The following is a 20,016-nucleotide window of genomic DNA, read 5'->3' as shown; positions in this document are numbered from 1 at the left end:
AATGGAGAGATTGACAACAATACAATAATATAAGGGGCTTTAACAACCCCCCTAACTTCAGTGGATAGATCTTCCAGACAAAAACTTAACAAGGAAACAAAAACTCTAAAGGACACACAGGATCAGATGGATTTAATTGACATTTATAGAACATTTCACCCCAATACAGCAGAATATTCAATCTTCTCAAGTGCACATAGATCATTCACAAAGATAGACTACATGATAGGACACAAAACAAGTCTCTAAAAGTTCAAGAAGATTGAAATCAGATCGAGCATCTCTTAGATCACAGTGGAATGAAATTAGAAATCAACTACAATAAAAACACCCCAAAACATTCAAACACATGGAAACTAACTAGCATGTTATTTAACAATAAATGTGTTACCAATGAGATCAAGAAATAAATCAAAAACTTCCTGGAAATAAAATGAACACAAAACAAACTCAAATCTCTGGGATACCCAGCAAAAGCAGTCGTAAGAGGGAAGTTCATAGCACTACAGCCGTACATCAAAAAACAAGAAAAATGAGCAGTCAACTATTCAACCCTTCAACTTAAAGAGAACAACAAGAAAAGCTCTGAGTAAATAGAAGGAAGGAAATAATAAAGATTAGAGCAGAAATAAATAACATAGAAACTAAAAAAAAAAAAAAAAAAAAAATCAATGAAACCAAGAGCTGGTTTATTGAAAGGATGAACAAAATTGATAAACTATTAACCAGACTCATCAAGAAACAAAGGAAGAGGACCCAAATAAATTAAACCAGAAAAAAAAAGTGGAGAAGTAAACACTGACACCACAGAAATACAAAGGATTGTAAGAAAATACTATGAATAACTATATGCCAACAAGCTGGACAATATGCATAAAATAGACAAATTCCTAGAAAAATACAATCTCCCAAAATTGAATCAGAAAGAATCAAAACATGAATAGGCCCATAACAACTGATGAAATAGAAGCAGTAAAAACAAAAACAAACAATCAAACAAAAAACAAACAAACAAAAAAACTCCCAACAAACAAAACCTAGGTCTAGACAGCTTCACAGGGGAGTTTTATCAAATATTCAAAGAAGAACTAACACCTATACTCCCCAAACTATTTCAGAAAATCCAAAGGAAGGAAAACTTCCAAACTCTTTTTATGAGGCCAGAATTATCCTAATTCCAAAACCAGATAAAGTCAATATAAGGAAAGAGAACTGCAGGCCAATATCCCTGATGAACATAGATGCTAAAATCCTCAACAAAATACTAGCAAGTCACATCCAGCAACCCCAAGATCAACTGGGATTTTTCTAGGGATGCAAGGCTGGTATAACATTTGCAAATCAATAAATGTGATACATCACATAAACAGATTGAAAGACAAAAATCACATGATAATATCAATAAATGCAAAAAAAAGCATTCAAGGAAATCTAACATCCATTTTTAATAAAAACTCTCAGGAAAGTGGGAATAGAGGGAGCATATCTCAACATGATAAAGGCCATATATGACAAATATCAGTCAATATCATAGTCAATGGGCAAAAACTAAAACCATTTCCCCTAACAAGAACACAACAGGAATGCCCACTTTCACCAATCCAGTTCAACATAGTACTGGAAGTGCTAGCCATAGCAATCAGACAAGAAGAAATAAAAGGTATTCAAATTGGAAAAGAAGAAGTAAAACTGTCATTATTCTCAGATGACATGATATTGTACATAGAAAACCCTAAAGACTCCATAAAAAAAACTACTAGACATAATAAATGAATTTGGCAATGTAGCGGGATACAAAATTAACACTCAGAAATCTATGGCTTTTTTTTTTTACACCAATAATGAACTCATAGAAAGAGAAATTAAAAAAAAAAAAAAGCCCATTTACCATCACACACACACACACACAAAAAGATACCTAGGAATAAACTTAACTAAGAAGATAAAAGACCTATACTCAGAAAACTACACAGGGCGTTGAAAAAGAGATAGAAAAAGACATAAACAAATGGAAGAATGTACCATGTTCATGGATCAGTAGAATTGACATCATTAAAATGTCCACAATACCCAAAACAATCTATAGATTCAATGCAATTCCCATGAAGATACCAATGGAATATTTCACAGACCTAGAACAAACTCTACAAAAATTCCTATGAATAATAAAAAAAACAAAACACAACCAAAATAGCCACAGCAATCCTGAGAAAGAAGAAAAAAGTTGAAGGGATCACAATACCAGTTGACAAGCTATATTATAAAGCCACTGTATTCAAACTGCACAAGAACAGACATAAAGAACAATGGAACCAGAAAACCCAGAAATTGACCCAAGTCATTCATATTTGACAAAGGAGGCAAGAGCATACAATGCAGTCAAGATAGTCTCTTCAATAAATGGTATTGGGAAAATTGGACCAATAGATGCAAAAAAATGAAACTAGACCACCAACTTACACCATACACAATAATAAACTCAAAATGGATAAAGGACTTAAATATAAGATGGGAAACCATAAAAATATTTTAAGAATCCATAGGTAACAAAATATCAGACTATGCCATAGCAATATCTTTACCAATACAACTCCTAGGGCAAAGGAAACTAAGGAGGAAATAAACAAATAGGACTACATCAAAATTAAAAGCTTGTACACAGCAAAAGAAACCACCAACAAAACAAAAAGAAAGCCACTGCATGGGAGAACATATTTGCCAATTTTATCCCTCATAAGGGTTTAATAACTCATACAACTGAACAAAAGGAAGATAAACAATCCAATAAAAAAATGGGCTAATGACCTAAATAGACACTTTTTGAAAGAGGACATATAGAAGGCCAAGAGACAAATGAAAACATTCTCAATGTCACTAATCATCTGAGAGATGCAAATCAAAACGACAAGGAGGCACTATCTCACACCTGTCAGAATGGCTATCATCAACAAATCAACAAACGACAAGTGCTGGCAAGGATATGGAGAAAAAGGAACCCTCTTGCACTGCTGGTGGGAATGCAGACTGGTGCAACTGCTGTGGAAAGCAGTACGGAATTTGCTTTAAAAAATTAAAAATGGAACTCCCATTTGATCCAGCAATCCCACTTCTAGGAATATATATCCCAAGAAATCAGAAACACCAATCAGAAAGGATATATGCACCTCTATGTTCATAGCAGCACAATCTACAATAGCTTAGATTTGGAAATAGCCTAAGTGCCCATCAGCAGATGAGTGGATTAAAAAAAAAGAGATACATCTACACAATGGAATACTATGCTGCTGTAAAAAATAAGGAACTCTTGCCATTTGCAACAACGTGAATGGACCTGGGGAGTATTATGTTAAGCAAAATAAGATAAATACAGAAAGATAAATATCACAAGATCGCACTCATTTGTGGAATATAATGAACAACATAAACTGATGAACAAAAAATAGAGCCAGAGGAAAACAATATAGTTTAGAGTAGAAGTAATCCTGTTACCTGCAGATTTTTAATATTTCCTACATCTTTTGGGATATTATACTATGTTAGTACACTTTTGGCAATATTATTATATTTAAAATCTTTTTTTCTTGAAATATTAATGTTTATTGCATGTAACATTATTATATTTAGAATAATTTTGCTTGAAATATTAATATTTATTGCATGTAAATGGGTAATTATTTTGTATCTACAATCTGGTAATAGATTTATTCTGTATAAACAATAAAAATAAAAAAATAAAATTTTTAAAAAAGAAGCAGGAAAGGCAAAGAGATGCCTCTTACCCATAGGTGAGGCGTATTCCAAAATAAATAAATAAATTAATTAATTAATTAATAAAATGTATACCTTTGATTCTCTCCATACTTCTAGCCATTTCAATAGTTATCCTTATTAACACCGTGTTAAACACTATTCTTATTTCCTTTCTAATCTTTTCCACTATGATGATTAAAAATTAAAAGAGGTAATTTCGAATTTCTTTACAACCCCCAATAATGCCAAATCCATCTTTCCTTCTTCCTGGCCACATGGTATCCCAGTTTAAGTGTAACTTTGCAAATAATTTCTTCTCAGTGAATTGAGAGCTGAAATGATTTGTACCATATTAGTCTCAGTTTTTTAAAAGGAACATTGCTCAATGTAGATGTTTTCTTTTCCCTCCCCCTGATGTGGAATACAGTCCATGAAGATGATTATGTCCTAAGAATAACAGAAAAATGAGAAGGACAGTACCTGAATAGTGGCCTGGAGGAGAGGTGCTCCAACTTGGGTCACTTACCTTAAGACTGCTTGTTACATAAGTGAAATAAACTTCTATCTTTCATGACAGAGCTGTAATTTTGACTCTCTTAATACAGCAATTTAACATTTATCCTCACTAAAACGTAGTGTTAATAATAATTTAACATATATGTGTTATATTACAACTTACAATATGCTCACATAGACATTATTTTTCTAAATGAGCGATTTTCAACTTTTTAATTTCATGGCACATATAAACTAATTACTAAAATTCTGCAGCACATAGAAAAATATTATTATTATTTTTTTTTTTGCCAATTTGACCAAAAAACAACAACAACAAAGTATAATTTTGATTCATTCACACCAGACAGCTATTGTTGTATTTGCTATTGCCATTTTTTATTTGATGATCTAAGAGAAAAGAGGTTGGTGCCCTTGACTAAATAGTCAGGTATTGCATGTTTTAAAAATGCTTGGAGCACACTGGTTGAAAAATCTCTGTTCTAAACCTTCTTCATTTTTATTTTGTTGCCTTTTAGCTTTTGCTAGTAGTTATTATTTGCTAGCATGTTAATCTGAACATTAAAAACAAAGGCTTTATTTGTCTATCTCATTAACAAAAGACTAATCTGCAAATCGACCAAATGGCAAAATGACCAGTTGCTATGATGCGCACTGACCATCTTAGAATGGCAGATGCTTGACACAGGAGAGTGCTGCTCAGCCAGAAGTGGGCCTCACGCCTGGTGCCTCTCCCACTTCCATGGCAGCGCTAAGGATGTCTGACTGACAGAGAGCACAGGGAGCCGGCCTAAGCCATCAGTTGGACATCCCCCAAGCACTCCTGGGCTGCAAGAGAGTGCAGACCAGGCTGAGGGACCCTTCCACCCCATAATGCATGAATTTCGTGCACCAAGCCTCTAGTTATATCATAGTAAAGCTGGGAGGGGAAAAAGAAAACTAAGGCTAATCATAGTTGTAATTATTGGCTCACTGTCATTTTGTCTGTTTTCAAGTTACATACTAAGCCATCTAAAGGAGGTTCCTTTTTGTTAGCTTACATTTAAACTAACAAAAACCTCCAAATATAAAATTCCCCAAATCCTAATGGTATTATGATTACGACTGACAGAAATGTATCTTCATGAACTATAGGATCTTTCTATGAAAGAAATATTCAAGGATATCTATTATTCAAAATAAATATCTGTATTTTCTTGAAGATACAGAGTAATTTAACAGTAATTGTTTGAAGTGCAATTATATTGTGAAACATCCTGTTAAATGAGAGAAAATCAAATATTTGGAGGTAGCTACTGAAATATGTATGTATTTATAAATATTTCTTATTAAAGAGCCAGACAAAATAAAGTATGACTCATTGTCAGTAAACATTTCCTAAATTTTCTTATATTATTATGAAAGTTACTATTTTTTTAAATAATGTATGTAAGATGAATTACTATTTACTTTCTTCTTAAAGAGAATGATCTATTTAACAGAAAGGTCTTTAAGATCTAACTAATTATCTTGTACTCTCTTGTCAGTAAGTTCAGGAACCACTGTTAAGGAATCAATTAGACACAATAAAATTTTGTCTCCTGTGTTTCTTGTAGTTACAATTCATAGTAGATGGTAGAAATTTAAAGCATTTAAAACATGTTTTTTAAAAAATATATATCTATTTTATTGATTTTTTACTGAGAGGAAGAGAGAGGAATAGAGTTAGAAAAATCGATGAGAGAGAATCATCGATCAGCTGCCTCTTGCACACAGCCTACTGGGGATGTGCCCGCAGCCAAGGTACATGCCCTTGACAGGAATGGAACCTGGGACCTTTCAGTCTGTAGGCCTACACTCTGTCCACGTAGCCAAACCGGTTTCAGCAAAACATATTTTTATTATATCCGCTTTAGAGGGGTGAAACAAGAGCTATTAGCAAATGCTAAATAATTTGTAATCTACCTTAGAATGGTAAAACTACAAGGAACCTTAGAGTGCCTTCATTTCACAGATGAGGAATCAGAAGTTTGAAAATTATTCTAAGTAATGGAAGCTTCCTGAAGAGGAAGGAAAGTTTTTCATGAAATTCTAGGTATTGTATAATGCAAATCAAAATCCTTTCATGTCGTTCTGAAGGGCTGCCCTTGCCATCTTTCCACGTCGTACATAGGAAAACTAAGGGATAAGCAAGCTAAGCAGTTCACTTATTACCTCTATGAATCAGTGTCATAGCTGGGAACGGAAGCCAAAACTTGAAATGCTGGAACAATCTCACTGAAGTAGGATGATCTCATAGGGAATGGATGCTGGCTGCGGGTGAGGGGAAACCATATTTGGGAAGTCCTCTCATGAAGTACTGTATTTCACAAGCCCAGTACTTGCTGAAGACTGCAAAATGCTTGCTTACCGATGTGAAATTTTTAAAAATTTCCAAGGACGACAGCATATCAGATTCCCTACCTTCCTCTAAAAAAAAAAAAAAAAAAAAAAAAAAAAAAAAAAAAAAAAGTGTCCTTGAATCCTAGAAACTTAAAATGTGCTTTGTGTTTGACTCAGTCTTACACGTCCAGGAAGTGCATACAATTTACATTTAGTTTTTATTCACATAACCTAAGTCGCCTTTGTGAAATCCTTCTTTCAGCTTTTCAGCGAATATTCACAGTAAGACTACTCATTTGAATCCCTCTTGTTTAGAAACGTATGTTCGCCTTGGAACGTTATAAATACAACAAAGTTCCCGACCAATCTCAGTACACCTTTTCCCCACCAAAGCACCAACGATGATAAACTTGTAAAGAGAACTCAACCCTTTAAAAAAAAAAAAAAAAAAAAAAAGAGCAAAAAACCCTGAGCTGAGGGGGGTGGGGGCATTCGTGGGGAGGGATTTGGGATGGGAATAAGGGGATGAGAACAATTACGTGATACCATAATCAATAAAGAACATTTTGGAAAAGTTCAAAAAACAAAACACCAAACCCTGAGCTGTGCCCGTGTCCCTTGATGTCACACCTAGTTGTACAAGACAACCCCCCCCCCCCCCCGGGTCATGGCCAGTATCTCTGAGGACCGCATTCGGTGCTGCGAGGAGTTCAAACCATCACCGCATCCATCTCCCTCGGCGATGCGATGCTGGTGAGCTCCCGCAGGAGCGCTCACTGCTGCGGTGCAGCTAACGGGACCAATCACGAACCTGGGAACCCTCCTTGGCCGTTCTCCCGGGCCGGGCCCCGCAGCGGGGGGAGCGGCTAGGTTCGGGGGGGAAAAGGGGAGCTCCGCGGAGGGTGGCCGGCAGGGTGTGTGCGGTAAGGGAAGCAGAGTTTGGGGAGGGAGGGGAAGGGAAGGAGAAGGCAGACCGGGAACCGAAGAGTTGGGGATCAAAATACCAGCAGGAGCAGCGCGGGCTGGGGAAGAAGGGGTTCGGCGAGGGTTCCCTCGGTTCAGGCGAGTAAAGGGATGGGTGAAAAGGGGGGCGCAGGAAATGGGTGCCAAAGAAAGAAGTGAGAAATTGCGGAGGAGGAAGTCGACCCTGGGAGGGAATGGATGCTGGCTGCGGGTGGTGGGGCAAAGAGGGAAGCGAGAATGGAGGGTCTGCAACTTTCGAGGGGAAGGGCCAGCAAGCCTCCCCGGACCGGGGCTCCGGGCGCCGGCGCGTGGGGCAGGAAGGGCGGCGGGTGCGGGGTCCCCGGGGTCCCCGGGGCGCGGCGCCGGCGGCCTACCTGAAGCGCTCCTGCCCCGCCGTGTCCCAGAGCTGCAGCTTGATCCTCTTGCCGGGCTCGATCTCCAGCAGGCGCGAGAAGAAGTCCACGCCGACCGTGGGGTCGCAGGCGGGGGAGCGCAGCCCCGGGAAGCGGCCCTGCGTGAAGCGGTGCAGGAGGCACGACTTGCCCACCGTGGAGTCGCCGATCACGATGAGGCGGAACTGGTAGATCCAGATGGTCTCCATCCCGACGCGCCCGGCCGGCCGGCTCCGGGGCCGCCCCACCCTCCCCGCGGCCGCCCGGCAAGTTCGGCGGCGGCAGCGGCGGCGGCGGCGGCGGCGGCGGCGGCGGCGGGAACTGTCCCTTCAGCACCTCCGGGCGCCGGCCCGCCTGCTTCCAGCACATTCCTGCGGCCCCGGCCGCCGCCCGGACCCCGCCCTCTCGGAGGGGGAGGCGGGGCGGCCGGGCCGGGCCGGGCCGGGGCCGGGGCCGGGGGCGGGGCGGGCCGCGCCGGGGAGGAGGGTCCAGCCAGCCGCGCGGGCTCCCGCCCCGATTTGGGGAAATCACGTTCCCGCAGAGCTCACTGGGCGCCGACGGGAAAGTGGGTATGGTGAAGGGACGTGACAGGAGCAACAGCCAATGGGAATAAAGATTCCAGGGTGGCCAGCCAATGAAAAGTGAGGATCGTTTTTCTGTCACGCGTCGGGGCGGGCTTGCCCGGTTCCCGCGGTGCCTTTGGAAGTCGGGGCCGCCGGAGCCTGAGTCACTGCTGTCACTGCTTTAACGGGCTTGGCCATCCCTGTGGCCTCCGGGCTTGCCTGCCCGGGTTTCCGAAGGTTCTGGTTGCGGCTTCCTGCTCCCTCGTGTTTCAGAGCGTCACTCCGAGGCGTCCCGAGGGGAAGGACAGTCCGAAGGAAGGAAATGTTCAGAGCAAGTTCTGGATGCTTCCCGAAGGGCCTTTGCGGTGGCTCCCGCCGCCAGCATCTTCTCGCCGCGTTCAGCCCAGAAAGATGGCAGGTGTCATCTCCAGCCCCGGAAAGGAGAGGATGAAGAAAAGTGAGATGTGGAGATACTCAGAAAAGACCCCAATCTTCTCCGTCTCTGTTCTGTAAATCAGAACAACCTGAAAGGGGTCTCAGCAGGGACCTAAATAAACAAAGCACACTTAAATTCTGGTGAGGTCTTACTGCTTTCTCATGCCTTTCTTAAAACTGGAAAGTACTGGATTCAAAGTTTATCTCTTAAAACAGTTTTAAAGTATTTTTTGGAAAATAGAATTTTCAACAACTCCACGTTTTTTCATGCCCACATCTAAACGCTATTATCCTTCCTTGTTTTGGAGAAAGAGGATATGTTTAATCCTTTGCCACCTATGTTTTTGGACTTTTTTTTTTCTTCATAGATTTAAACCTCAAATCTCCCCCTTTCCAGTAGTTTCTACTCCTCAGCCTATAAACATGCTCAAGTATCCACAGTCTTAAAGCCAAGCAAAATATCTCTCCATTATGCCTATCCTTAATTTTTTTATTGACTTCAGAGAGGAAGGGAGGAGAAAAAGATGGAAACATCAATGATGAGAGATGTGGACGAAAGGGGCCACATGCTGCATGGTGGTCTTGCAAACTCAGAGCTCTAAAGTAACCACAAAGGATGGTCTGAAATTAAACTTTAAACTCAGTGATGGTGGGCAGTTACATCCTGGGCCAGTATCTTCACTGACAAGGTCAACCTTTACCTTCACTGAGCCTATCTGTCTTTTTGCATCTATGACAACATACCCTTGAAATGTCTGGGTAACTTGTAACTTCCATTTATCTGGAGCCCCTGGGGTACAACCAAATGTGGTGGGCACCAGGACAGATACCACAAATTCCTTCATTATCATGTTCATTGTTCCTGCACCCACCTAAGTATGTGTCCATCATTTCACTTTTTATCCAATCCCAGGGGTTTTCCTGGCTTTGGTTTATCCCACCTCCTTAATCTATCACCAATGGATTTCATAGAACTCACGAATGTCCCTCCTTTGATTGCAATGTATAAATACAAATGTAATCCGCTATACTCCGGAGCATTATCTCAATTTGTTGAGGTTCTGCTTCTCAGCATATGTCAACAGTTTGGCTCAAATAAACTCACAAAAATTCTTTACAGGTTTCAATTTTTTATTTTATTTTATTTTATTTTATTTATTTATTTATTTAACCTTAACAGAAAGAATCATCCACAGGCTGCCTCCTGCAAGCCCCATACTGGGATGGAGCCTGCAGTCCTGGCATGTGTCCTGACGGGAAATCCAACCTTGACCTCCTCCCTCAACCCGTTGAGCCACGCCAGCTGGGCAGTTATGCCTCTCCTTTAGATTTTTGCCTCCTACATTATTCTTTTTCAAACCTTAGGAAAGAACCATTCTCATTTCTCACCCACCAGTTTGTCTTTAGCAACTCTATGCCTGATACACCCTGAAATTGCTTTGGATAAGGATGTTAGGAGCTTTGCAACACAGCTGCTTTGTCCTGCTGTGTCCTCCCACCCCAATCTCTCTAGTTCTTCTTCTTTTTTTAAAAAAATATATTTTTTATTGATATTTTACAGAGAGGAGGAAGGGAGAGAGATAGAGAGCCAGAAACGTCGATGAGAGAGAAACATCGACCAGCTGCCTCTTGCACACCCCCTACCGGGGATGTGCCCGCAACCAATGTACATGCCCTTGACCGGAATCAAACCCGGGACCTTTCAGTCCGCAGACCGACGCTCTACCACTGACCAAACCGGTTTTGGCTCTAGTTATTCTTCTTGACTTCCTGATAACTTTTGTTGATTATATTCTGTTGCAAAAAGCTAAGTGGCTGACTCAACTCTCAACCAGTTCTTGTAGTCCTCCAGTTAGGGATGGCCAACTGGAAGAGTTAGACCAATGAGACATTAGTATGGCTTCTGGTAACGTTTTTTGCTTTTCTGATAAGAGACGGGCACACTTACCACCCTTCATCCTTTCTCTTTTCCTTTTCCTTCTACCTGGAAAGGGTAACAACCACCTTCTGACCATAAATATGAACGCTAGATGCTAAAGATGGTGGTAGGAGAGAGGGGAAGAGTCGAAGTCCCTCATGGACTTGTTGATTTTATGCACCAGCCCTGGACATCGTAATTCAGTACCTGTTTAAGCTACTTGTGGTTGGATTTCCTATAAGTACAACCTGAAAACTCTTACTGGCTTCTATAAAAACCTCTCCTGCCCTAATCGGTTTGGCTCAGTGGATAGAGCGTTGGCCTGTGGACTGAAGGGTACTAGGTTTGATTCTGATCGAGGGCATGTACTTTGGTTGTGGGCACATCCCCAGTAGCGGGTATCCAAGAGGCAGCTGATCAATGTTTCTCTCTCATTGATGTTTCTAACTTTCTCTCCCTTCCTCTCTGTAAAACATAAAAATAAAAAAAATCAATAAATTATATTTTTAAAAGAACACCTCTCCTAACATGGAACAGAGTGCAGGATCTCAGAGGGAAGGTAGGGGAGGGTTAGTAGGTGAGAGGTGATCAACCGAAGACCTTGTATGCATATATGCATACCTATGATCACAGACAATAGGGTGCTGAAGGCCTAGGGGGAGGGGGGAGGGACAGGCTGAAGGAGGTCAATGGGGGAAAAAGAAGACATATGTATACTTTCAACAATAAAGAATTATTAAAAAATAAAAACCTTCTCTCTTAGTTTCTTGTTCTTTTTAAACTTCGTCACTGACTTCTCTTTCTGTGACCCATTTCTTACACTACATCTATTGAAGTTCCTAAGAGATCTGTATTTCCTTTCTTCATCCTCTTCCCCTTTTCCCCATTCTCTTTGAGCAGTTTATGGTGATGGGAAGCATAAGGCATTTTTGGGGCTAGCAATCCGAATTAGTCCCAGTAACCTGCTTTCTACTGCACTCTCTTGCTAGCCGATAATTAACTCCATTTGTGAAAGAATGTAAGGGACTAGCAGGGACTCTGTACCGGAAGTTAATCAATGCCCCTAAGGCACATTCTTGTTAGCCTACAGTCTAGTCGCTGTCCTTCTTAATTATCTGGTCCTGCAAGAGCTGTTTACCCAAATACTTCCAATCTACAAGGGGCCATAACTAGAGGGAGGTCACTGGTGCCATCCAGGATGGACATTAGATACAATCTAAGTTAACCATTCTAACTGATTCTCAAGGGGTGGAAGGTGGGGGAGCCTGTGAGAGGCCGCTACAAGAGAAACAAACTCAGGAATATATATGAAAGGTTCTGAGTGGGCAGGGGTCGTGTACCTATGACATGATGCCATAATGTATCAAAGAAGATTTTATCCCGACACCTGGGTGCAGGTGGGCTGAGACGGAGAAAGGCATCAGTGAGGAGAGCAGGGAGAGAGAGGTTTTTATTCATTTTTGCTGGCTGTAAGCCGCTCTGCTGACATAAGGGTCTGGTCCATCCTTGGTTCTTCTAGTTATTTGAGCTGTGCTGTGCTCAAGGCTGCAAGCTTTCTGCAAGACATCTGCTAAGCACAATAAGTCTTTCTTTGCCCCATTTTAGTCTCTTTAACCTTTTCAATATATATAGAGAAAATCTCATCTCATTGTCCAGGATTTGGATTTTAGGGTTCCCTGAACCAGCAGCGCTGCTTTAAATAAAGGGTCTTTCCTGAACCTCAAAGTGTCCAACTGTCACTTCTGCGCCAATTTCATAAATTCTATATTCCATATCAGTGACTTCATCTGCTTTAGTGACTTTGGTTACCCTCTTACCCCAACCTCAGCTCTGCTTTCAGACCCACATTTCCAGCTATTTCTCCTCTTAGTTGTTGGGCACACATTTCAGACTCAACACATCTGTATTGGTTAGGTTTCTTGGAAACAAACTCCATTAGGGGGATGTAAAAAGATGAGTGAACTTAGAAGGATACAGTGACCGTTCTACAGAATCCACAGGAAGGAATGTAGCTGGTATTAGAAAGGGATTAGAACCAGAAAAGGGAAAGCTGTAAGGAATCCAAGGAGCGTATGTCTTTGTCCCTCTTATATTTACTTCCTACTACCATGTGCTTAATTCTGATTTATCTGCAGACCAGTTTTCTCTGTTGTTTAGTCTGGGTATGAAAGACTAAAGTTGCTATAGTTTTCATGTTAGATATCTAGATACATCTGGAGACTGATTTCCATTTCTCTGCAGAAACAACTAGTTGATCCAGTTTGGAACAGGTATTCATACCAAAGAGATATGGCCAGTGGGATGGGAACATCTAGCAGGCCAATCCCTTTGGATGGGGTATATGGGTTATTAGCAGTCCTGGAGAAAAGATAGAACAATGCCTTCCCTTTGTGTCAAAAATATATTCTCTATAATGTCCCAAAAGTGAACTCAGTAGCTTTCTTGCCATGTTTTCTTTTCCTATTTATTTACAGGTTGGTTCATGGCTTTAGTATGTATTATAGCTCCTTAGACAAGTGATTGCTTGTGGTGTTGGATTTGGAGGCTGGGGGTGTTTGTGGTATGTATCCATCTTGGATTCTACCCTCTCTTTGGGTATAGTCAGCCAATCATTAAATCCTGTTGTTTTTACCTCATCAATATCTTTCATATTTAGAATGCTTTTAAATGCCCCCTGTCACTGACTTTGTTCAGCTTCATTACTTTAGACTGTACTATTAGTTTGGTACAGTACCAGACACAGCCTTGGCCTGTGTGGTTCAGTTACTTGGCGTACCATCCTATATACCAAAGTGTGACAGGTTTGATTCCTGGTCAGGGTGCATACCTAGGTTGCAGGTTCAATCCCTGGTAAGAGCACATATGGGAGGCAGTCGATTGATGCTTCTCTCTCTCTTGCATAGATGTCTCTCTCATCTCTCTCTCTCTCTCTCTCTCTCTTTTTGTCCCTTTCTCTCTCTCAAGTCAATTTTTTAAAAAGTACCAGAAACAGAGTGGCTTAAAATACAGTTGGACCCTTGTATATATGGGTTTCATAACCACAGATTCAACCCACCTTGGATCAAAATTACTCAGATTTTTAAAAGTGGCTGATATGTACTATGTAGTTAGGCCTCGGATGGTTGCAACTGTACTGAACATGCACAGACTTATTCTTCCTTATCATTATTCCCTAAACGCTACAGTGTAACAATTATTTACATAGCATTTACATTGTATTATGTATTGTAAGTAATCTAGAGATTATTTAAAGTATATGGGAGGGTGTGTGTGTGTGTGTGTGTGTGTGTGTGTGTATGTGTGATGGTCAAAATGTATTTCTTTTGGATAAAGGCAAAACATTTCAAAAGCCAGTGATCTAGATGAGCTCTAATGCATCTTCTGGCTTTGAGAGTCTCTTAAAGCACTCAGAAATTCTCCATGTGCTCTTTGTGTTTGCTACATTAAACACTAAGAGGTGCTTTATATACTCAGTATGGATTATAATACACAAGTGAGAAAACACCAAAAAGACCCTGCTCCTCTCTCAGTCTTCCACCTTAGTAAATGGAAGCACCGTTTTAAACTTTGTATGATAATTAAAGACGATTTCTGGGTATGGAGAGTAGATACATGGTTTTATCAGTTATAATTTGTATTTATAAATTGTCTCATAACCTTTTGCTACCAGGATTAATTTGATAATAAATTCAATGTAATATTAAAACTAAGTATTTTCTTAGTGGTTCCGCCAGGGAATCATGAGACAGGCTGTTATGAGTCCATATGAAGAGATTAAGATCCTCACTACCCTAAATATCCTGATCTTCATAATCAGAGACAGATTAAAATAGAACCAAGGTTCTTATTGGAACTGATTAACTAGCCTCATTTAACTTTTATTTATCTAATGGGACTGTTTGAGTCAAACAGAGCTTTTCCAGAATATATGAATAGTGTGGATGGAAACAATTGCGAATGCAATATATGAATAGTGTGGTTGGAAAAATTAGGAGTCAACTTGGAATGCATGCTCATGCCTTTCTCCATGCTCTAAAAAATTATGATTTGTGATTTTACAATTTTTCTTTTCTGAAGGGGACAGACCATCTAAAGTGAATTAGAAGTCAGTTTATACTTTTAAAAAATGTAATAATAATTTTCTAACTTGTCTGGGCATTATTTTAATTTTGTTATATTTGTAGTAAGGGGTGTCTGAGTGGTAGAATTTCCTCCTTATACTCCTCCAAATTAAAAAGATAAGACTTTACAGTCATTTCATTAGTAAGACCTCTGTCATCTCTCAGCTGGACCAATGTCCAATTCTATAGCCTACCTCTAAACAATGAGCTTATATCAACATTCAGGAGTTTAAATAGCTTGAATAATTATGGGGAGGAAGAAAAAAATCCTGAATTGACAAGATTTTAAACTTGCAATGATTGGGGAAAAATATCCTAAATAACGACATTAGGTCATAAGTTGGAATGGAGGCTAAAAAAAGTTGAGTTGTACAAGGATAATATTACAGTTCATTTACATGAGGCAGTAAATTAAAGACATGTCTGCAAACAAACAAAAAAACACTCCAATAAACTGTGCACATTCACTCAGACACAATATGCACACAAATCTCAGGACTCTTATGTGGTAAATGAAAAATCTACAACATGAGCCGAAACCGGTTTGGCTCAATGGATAGAGTGTCGGCTTGGGGACTGAAAGGTCCCAGGTTCGATTCCGGTCAAGGGCATGTACCTTGGTTGCGGGCATATCCCCAGTAGGGGGTGTGCAAGAGGCAGCTGATCAATGAATCTCTCTCATCGATGTTTCTAACTCTCTATCTCTTTCCCTTCCTCTCTGTACAAAATCAATAAAATATATTTAAAAACAAACAAACAAACAAAAAAATCTATAACATGAATGGCTGCATTCTTTCACGTTATCTCTTTGGAATACCCATTTTGGACTTCTTACATCAGCCAGTTGTAGCCTGTTATTTGTGCTTGTTTGCCTCTAGTGCTTCAGAAGCTGTTCAGGTTAAACAATTCTGTCCCACTCTGCCTGGTATATATTTTACAAATCACTCTCCTCTTTGCATTCTCCAATACTGTTTGCCCTGATTTTAATTCCTATCTCTTCCTAGAGTTGCTATAAGCTCAATTCCTCTTGTGTTGCCTGTAATCTAAAATATCCATCATATTTTAGATTAGATCTCATATTACTTGAAGAATCTTTCTAACATATACAATAATCTAATCATATTTTGCCTAGCTCAAACTGTTTCAAGTCTCTTTCCCCTCCCCCCCCCCATCATGTACACACAAACACACCGCTTAAGGAATAAAATTTAAATTAATTAGGACAGCATAAAAAATGTGCTTTAATCACCATTGGATTTTCCTTCTACTACTACTACTTGCTCTTTCATTATTATACTACGAGAGGCCCAGTGCATAAAATTTGTGCATGGGTAGGGTCCCTAGGCCTGGCGGGCAATTAGGGCTGATCAGGTTCCCCGCCTCCTGGTCTCCCCACCTCCTCCTTCCTTTGTTCCCTCAGCACCCCACCACTGCCACTGGTCACCCACCATGTTCCACACCGCCCCTGGTGGTCAGCACACATCATAGTGAGCGATCAAACTCCTGCTCTCCCTGTTGAACTCCTGAGGAAAAAATTTGCATATTAGCCTTTTATTATATAGGATGTGTGGCTCCTGAAATACCATAGTCTATCTCAACATCATACACTTTGCACAGGTGAGGATTAGATTAAGCTGTGAGAGACAGAGAAAAAAAATAGCAGTAGTTTAAACAAGATGGAAGTTTATTTCTCTTTGTGTAAAAGAAGTATGAAGGGGTGTCCAGGATTAATAGGACAGTTTTCCAAAGATAGGGACCCAGGCTCTGTCTGTATTACTTGGCCATGCTCTCCACGTGGTTTTACCTCCAAAGTGGCTGCGCATCCATATTCTAACAAGCCAGAAGAGGGAGATTCTTAGTGAATTTCAGAACTTTAGTGAAAGCCATTCATAAAGGGAATATCTCTTTCAGTTCGATTTGAAGTGTTGAGGTTAATGAGTGCAGCCTCCCTGCCAACATGAGGAGAGACTTTTAAACCCAGAAAATAAACTAAGTTCTTTTGATATCATCTGATCCCCAGCATCAAGCTATAGCTAAAGCAAGACATACCCTTGGATTTTTCAATTCCAGGCACACTTTGTTTGATTGAGCTTCTTTGTAGACATTGCGTTTTTACAAATTGGAGGTTTGTGACAACCCTGCATCAAGCAAGCTATTTCCCCAAAAGCATTTGCTCACTTTGTGTTTCTGTGTATCTCATTTTGGTAATTGTTGCAATATTCCAAACTTTTCTATATAGTGTAAACATAACTTTTATATGTACTGGAAAACCAAAAAATTCTTATGACTCACTTTCTGGTAATATTTGCTTTATTGCCAGTGGCCTGGAATCAAATTGGCAATATCTCTGAGATGTGCCTAAATTATTATAAATTTAGGCCATGGTGCAACCAAAATGCTGTGATTGGATTCAGGTTCATTGTCTCTCGAAATTGAAGAATGAGTTCATGAACAAAGAAGATAAGCAGAAGCCAAGTTTATTGAGAAATAGACAGATTCCCTGCAGCAGGGAGGGGGCCCAAGTGGGTTACCACTGAAGCTTCTTTGTCTAGCTGGCTCTTGATTGGTCCTTTCAAAGTATTCTGCCTTGCCCTATCCGGTTTGACTCAGTGGATAGAGTGCTGACCTGTGGACTGAAGGGTCTCAGGTTTGATTCTGGTCAAGGGCACATGCCTGGGTTGTGGGCTCCATCCCTAGTAGGGGATGTGCAGGAGACAGCTGATCAATTATTCTCTCTCATTGATGTTTCTCTCTCTCCCTCTCCCTTTCTCTCTGAAGTCAATAAAAATATATATCAATATTTAAAAAAATATTCTGCCTTAATAGCATCCATATATTTTAAAGCTCACATCTGCCCCCAGCCGCATTGCCTTAGCAACTCCCCCATCCCCCCCATTCCTTCCCTCCCCCCTCTGCAAGTTCACCTCTAGGCCACTTTGTTTTTTCTAGGAACATGGCACAATCAGCAAGCTATATCCTGTTCACGTCTGCAAGGTCCTGTTATTTTAGGACTTCTCAATTCTTCTCCCAAGGTCCCATCCCTGACTATCTAGTCCTCTTCTATCTCCTCAGTGGTACCTAAGGTGGATAAGAAAGACAAGAAAACCTTGGTGGTCATGGTGTGTCAATGGATAGTTGCTCTTAATGAGATGAAGAGGGTGGCAGTATGCTACTTGAGTAAAAGAGCTAGGTGGACAGCAGAAAAGTTGAGATATTAGATATTAGAAGTTGAGAAGTGGTACAGTTGTCTGGCGATGACATCCAGGATGTGACTCTGGAAAGTGGGTACCTTAGGTAGTATAGTTAAAAAATGTCCATGGAGATGAGGTCATATGAAAGTTATGTTAACACTGTACTGTAGTCTGTTAAGTATTCAGAGCACCATGTCTAAAAAAAAATTGTATATACAATAATTTAAGAATACTTTATTGCTGACCGGCCAGTAGTTGAGCGCTGACCTATGAACCATAAGGTCAAGTTTCAATCGCAGGTCAGGGCACATGCCCAGGTTGCAGGCTTGATCCCTAGTGTTGGGCATGCAGGAGGCAGCTGATCAATGATTCTCTCTCATCACTGGTGTTTCTAACTCTCTTTCCCTTTCCCTTCCCCTCTGAAATTAACAAAAACATATGAAAAAAAGAGAATACTTTATTGTTGCCCTCATTGGTTTGGCTCAGGGGATAGAGCGTTGGCTCTAAGCCTGAAGAGTCCTGGATTAGATTCCAGTCAAGGGCATGTACCTCAGTTGGAGGCTTGAAATCCCAGGTGCTAGTCAGGGTGCATGAGGGAGGCAACCAATCCATGAGTCTCTTTCACATGGATGTTTTTCTCTCTGTCTCTCCCCCTCCTCTCTACTCTCTCTGAAAATCAGTGGAATAGTATCCTCGGGTGAGGATTAACAAAAACAACAAAAAGAACACTTTATTGCTAAAAAAAAAAAAAAATGCTAACCATCATCAGAGCCTTTAACTAGTAAATGCCCCTCAGTGTGACCTTAATTCCGTAAGAACAGATGCTGAGAGGCCAGAGCCCAATTCTCTTCTGGTTTGGTCTTTCCTAATGATAGACCTTAGCATAAACTAGAATAATAGCCCATTCAGTCAATCTTCCATAAAATATTTGTCTCACTTTGGACAGGTATTGTGAATTTAATTATTCTCATTGCCACGCACTTGGAGTGTAGTTATCCTCAGGAGCTAGTCTGGAATTCACTTTAGCACAGAGATGAAAGGGTCTTCAAAAGCCCACAGAGCGTGAGTTTCGTAACTTAACAAGGAGAGTTTTTAAGTTAGGTGACACTAATGCCTCTCTCAGCCATTTAAAGTGAAAATACAAGTAGGTTATTCAATGCATTAACTTGCATAAGTTTATGATAAAAGTAAGTTAAACATTAGCCTCTGTCTTTAAAGGGTAAGAATTTATTTTCAGAACAGTTGAGTTTCTAGAAATATTTCTTGTCTGAAAATAGAGAGAGGATCAGTTACAACAAAAACTCTAAAACTGATTTACATTTGAGACAAAGGCTGGTATTTGTGTTTTGGTTTGCTTTATGGCCAGAGGCCTGCAATCTACTCATCCAGGAACAGTATCATTAAGGAGCAAATTTAAAAAGAAAGGGACCAGTTTGTCTTTATCCCATGGAAATTGCTATTTGATTTATCAAAAGACCATCCTACCTATGAACAGGTTATTCACAAATGAAGAAATATAATGGCCATTAAACGCTGAAAAAATATCTAACCTCACTAGGAATCAAGGAGATGTAAATTAAATCATTATTATGCAATTTTTACCTGGATGACTACTAGTTTGATGATCGATCTGTCTAGTTTTTCTTTTTTTAATATATATTTTATTAATTTTTCACAGAGAGGAAGAGAGAGGGATAGAGAGTTAGAAACATTGATGAGAGAGAATCATCGATCAGCTGCCTCCTGCACACCCCCTACTGGGGATGTGCCCACAACCAAGGTACATGCCCTTCAGTCTGCAGGCCG

General features: G+C 40.3%; 1 protein-coding gene across 1 annotated transcript in view; it reads right to left on the bottom strand.

The window, feature by feature from the left end:
- RAB39A (RAB39A, member RAS oncogene family) overlaps positions 1–8,374 on the bottom strand; it is a 28,297-nt gene extending 19,923 nt beyond the window's left edge. Inside the window, exon 1 of the mRNA XM_084895166.1 lies at positions 7,965–8,374. Coding sequence (XP_084751292.1) covers positions 7,965–8,191 — 227 coding nt within the window. The 5' untranslated portion in view covers positions 8,192–8,374. The remainder of the gene's footprint in view (positions 1–7,964) is intronic.
- Positions 8,375–20,016: the final 11,642 nt, after the last annotated feature.

This window comes from Pipistrellus hanaki (genome assembly GCF_964339955.1).
Source record: "Pipistrellus hanaki genome assembly, chromosome: 9".
Taxonomy (NCBI): Eukaryota; Metazoa; Chordata; class Mammalia; order Chiroptera; family Vespertilionidae; genus Pipistrellus; species Pipistrellus hanaki.
This window is presented reverse-complemented; position numbering and strand designations above follow the sequence as displayed.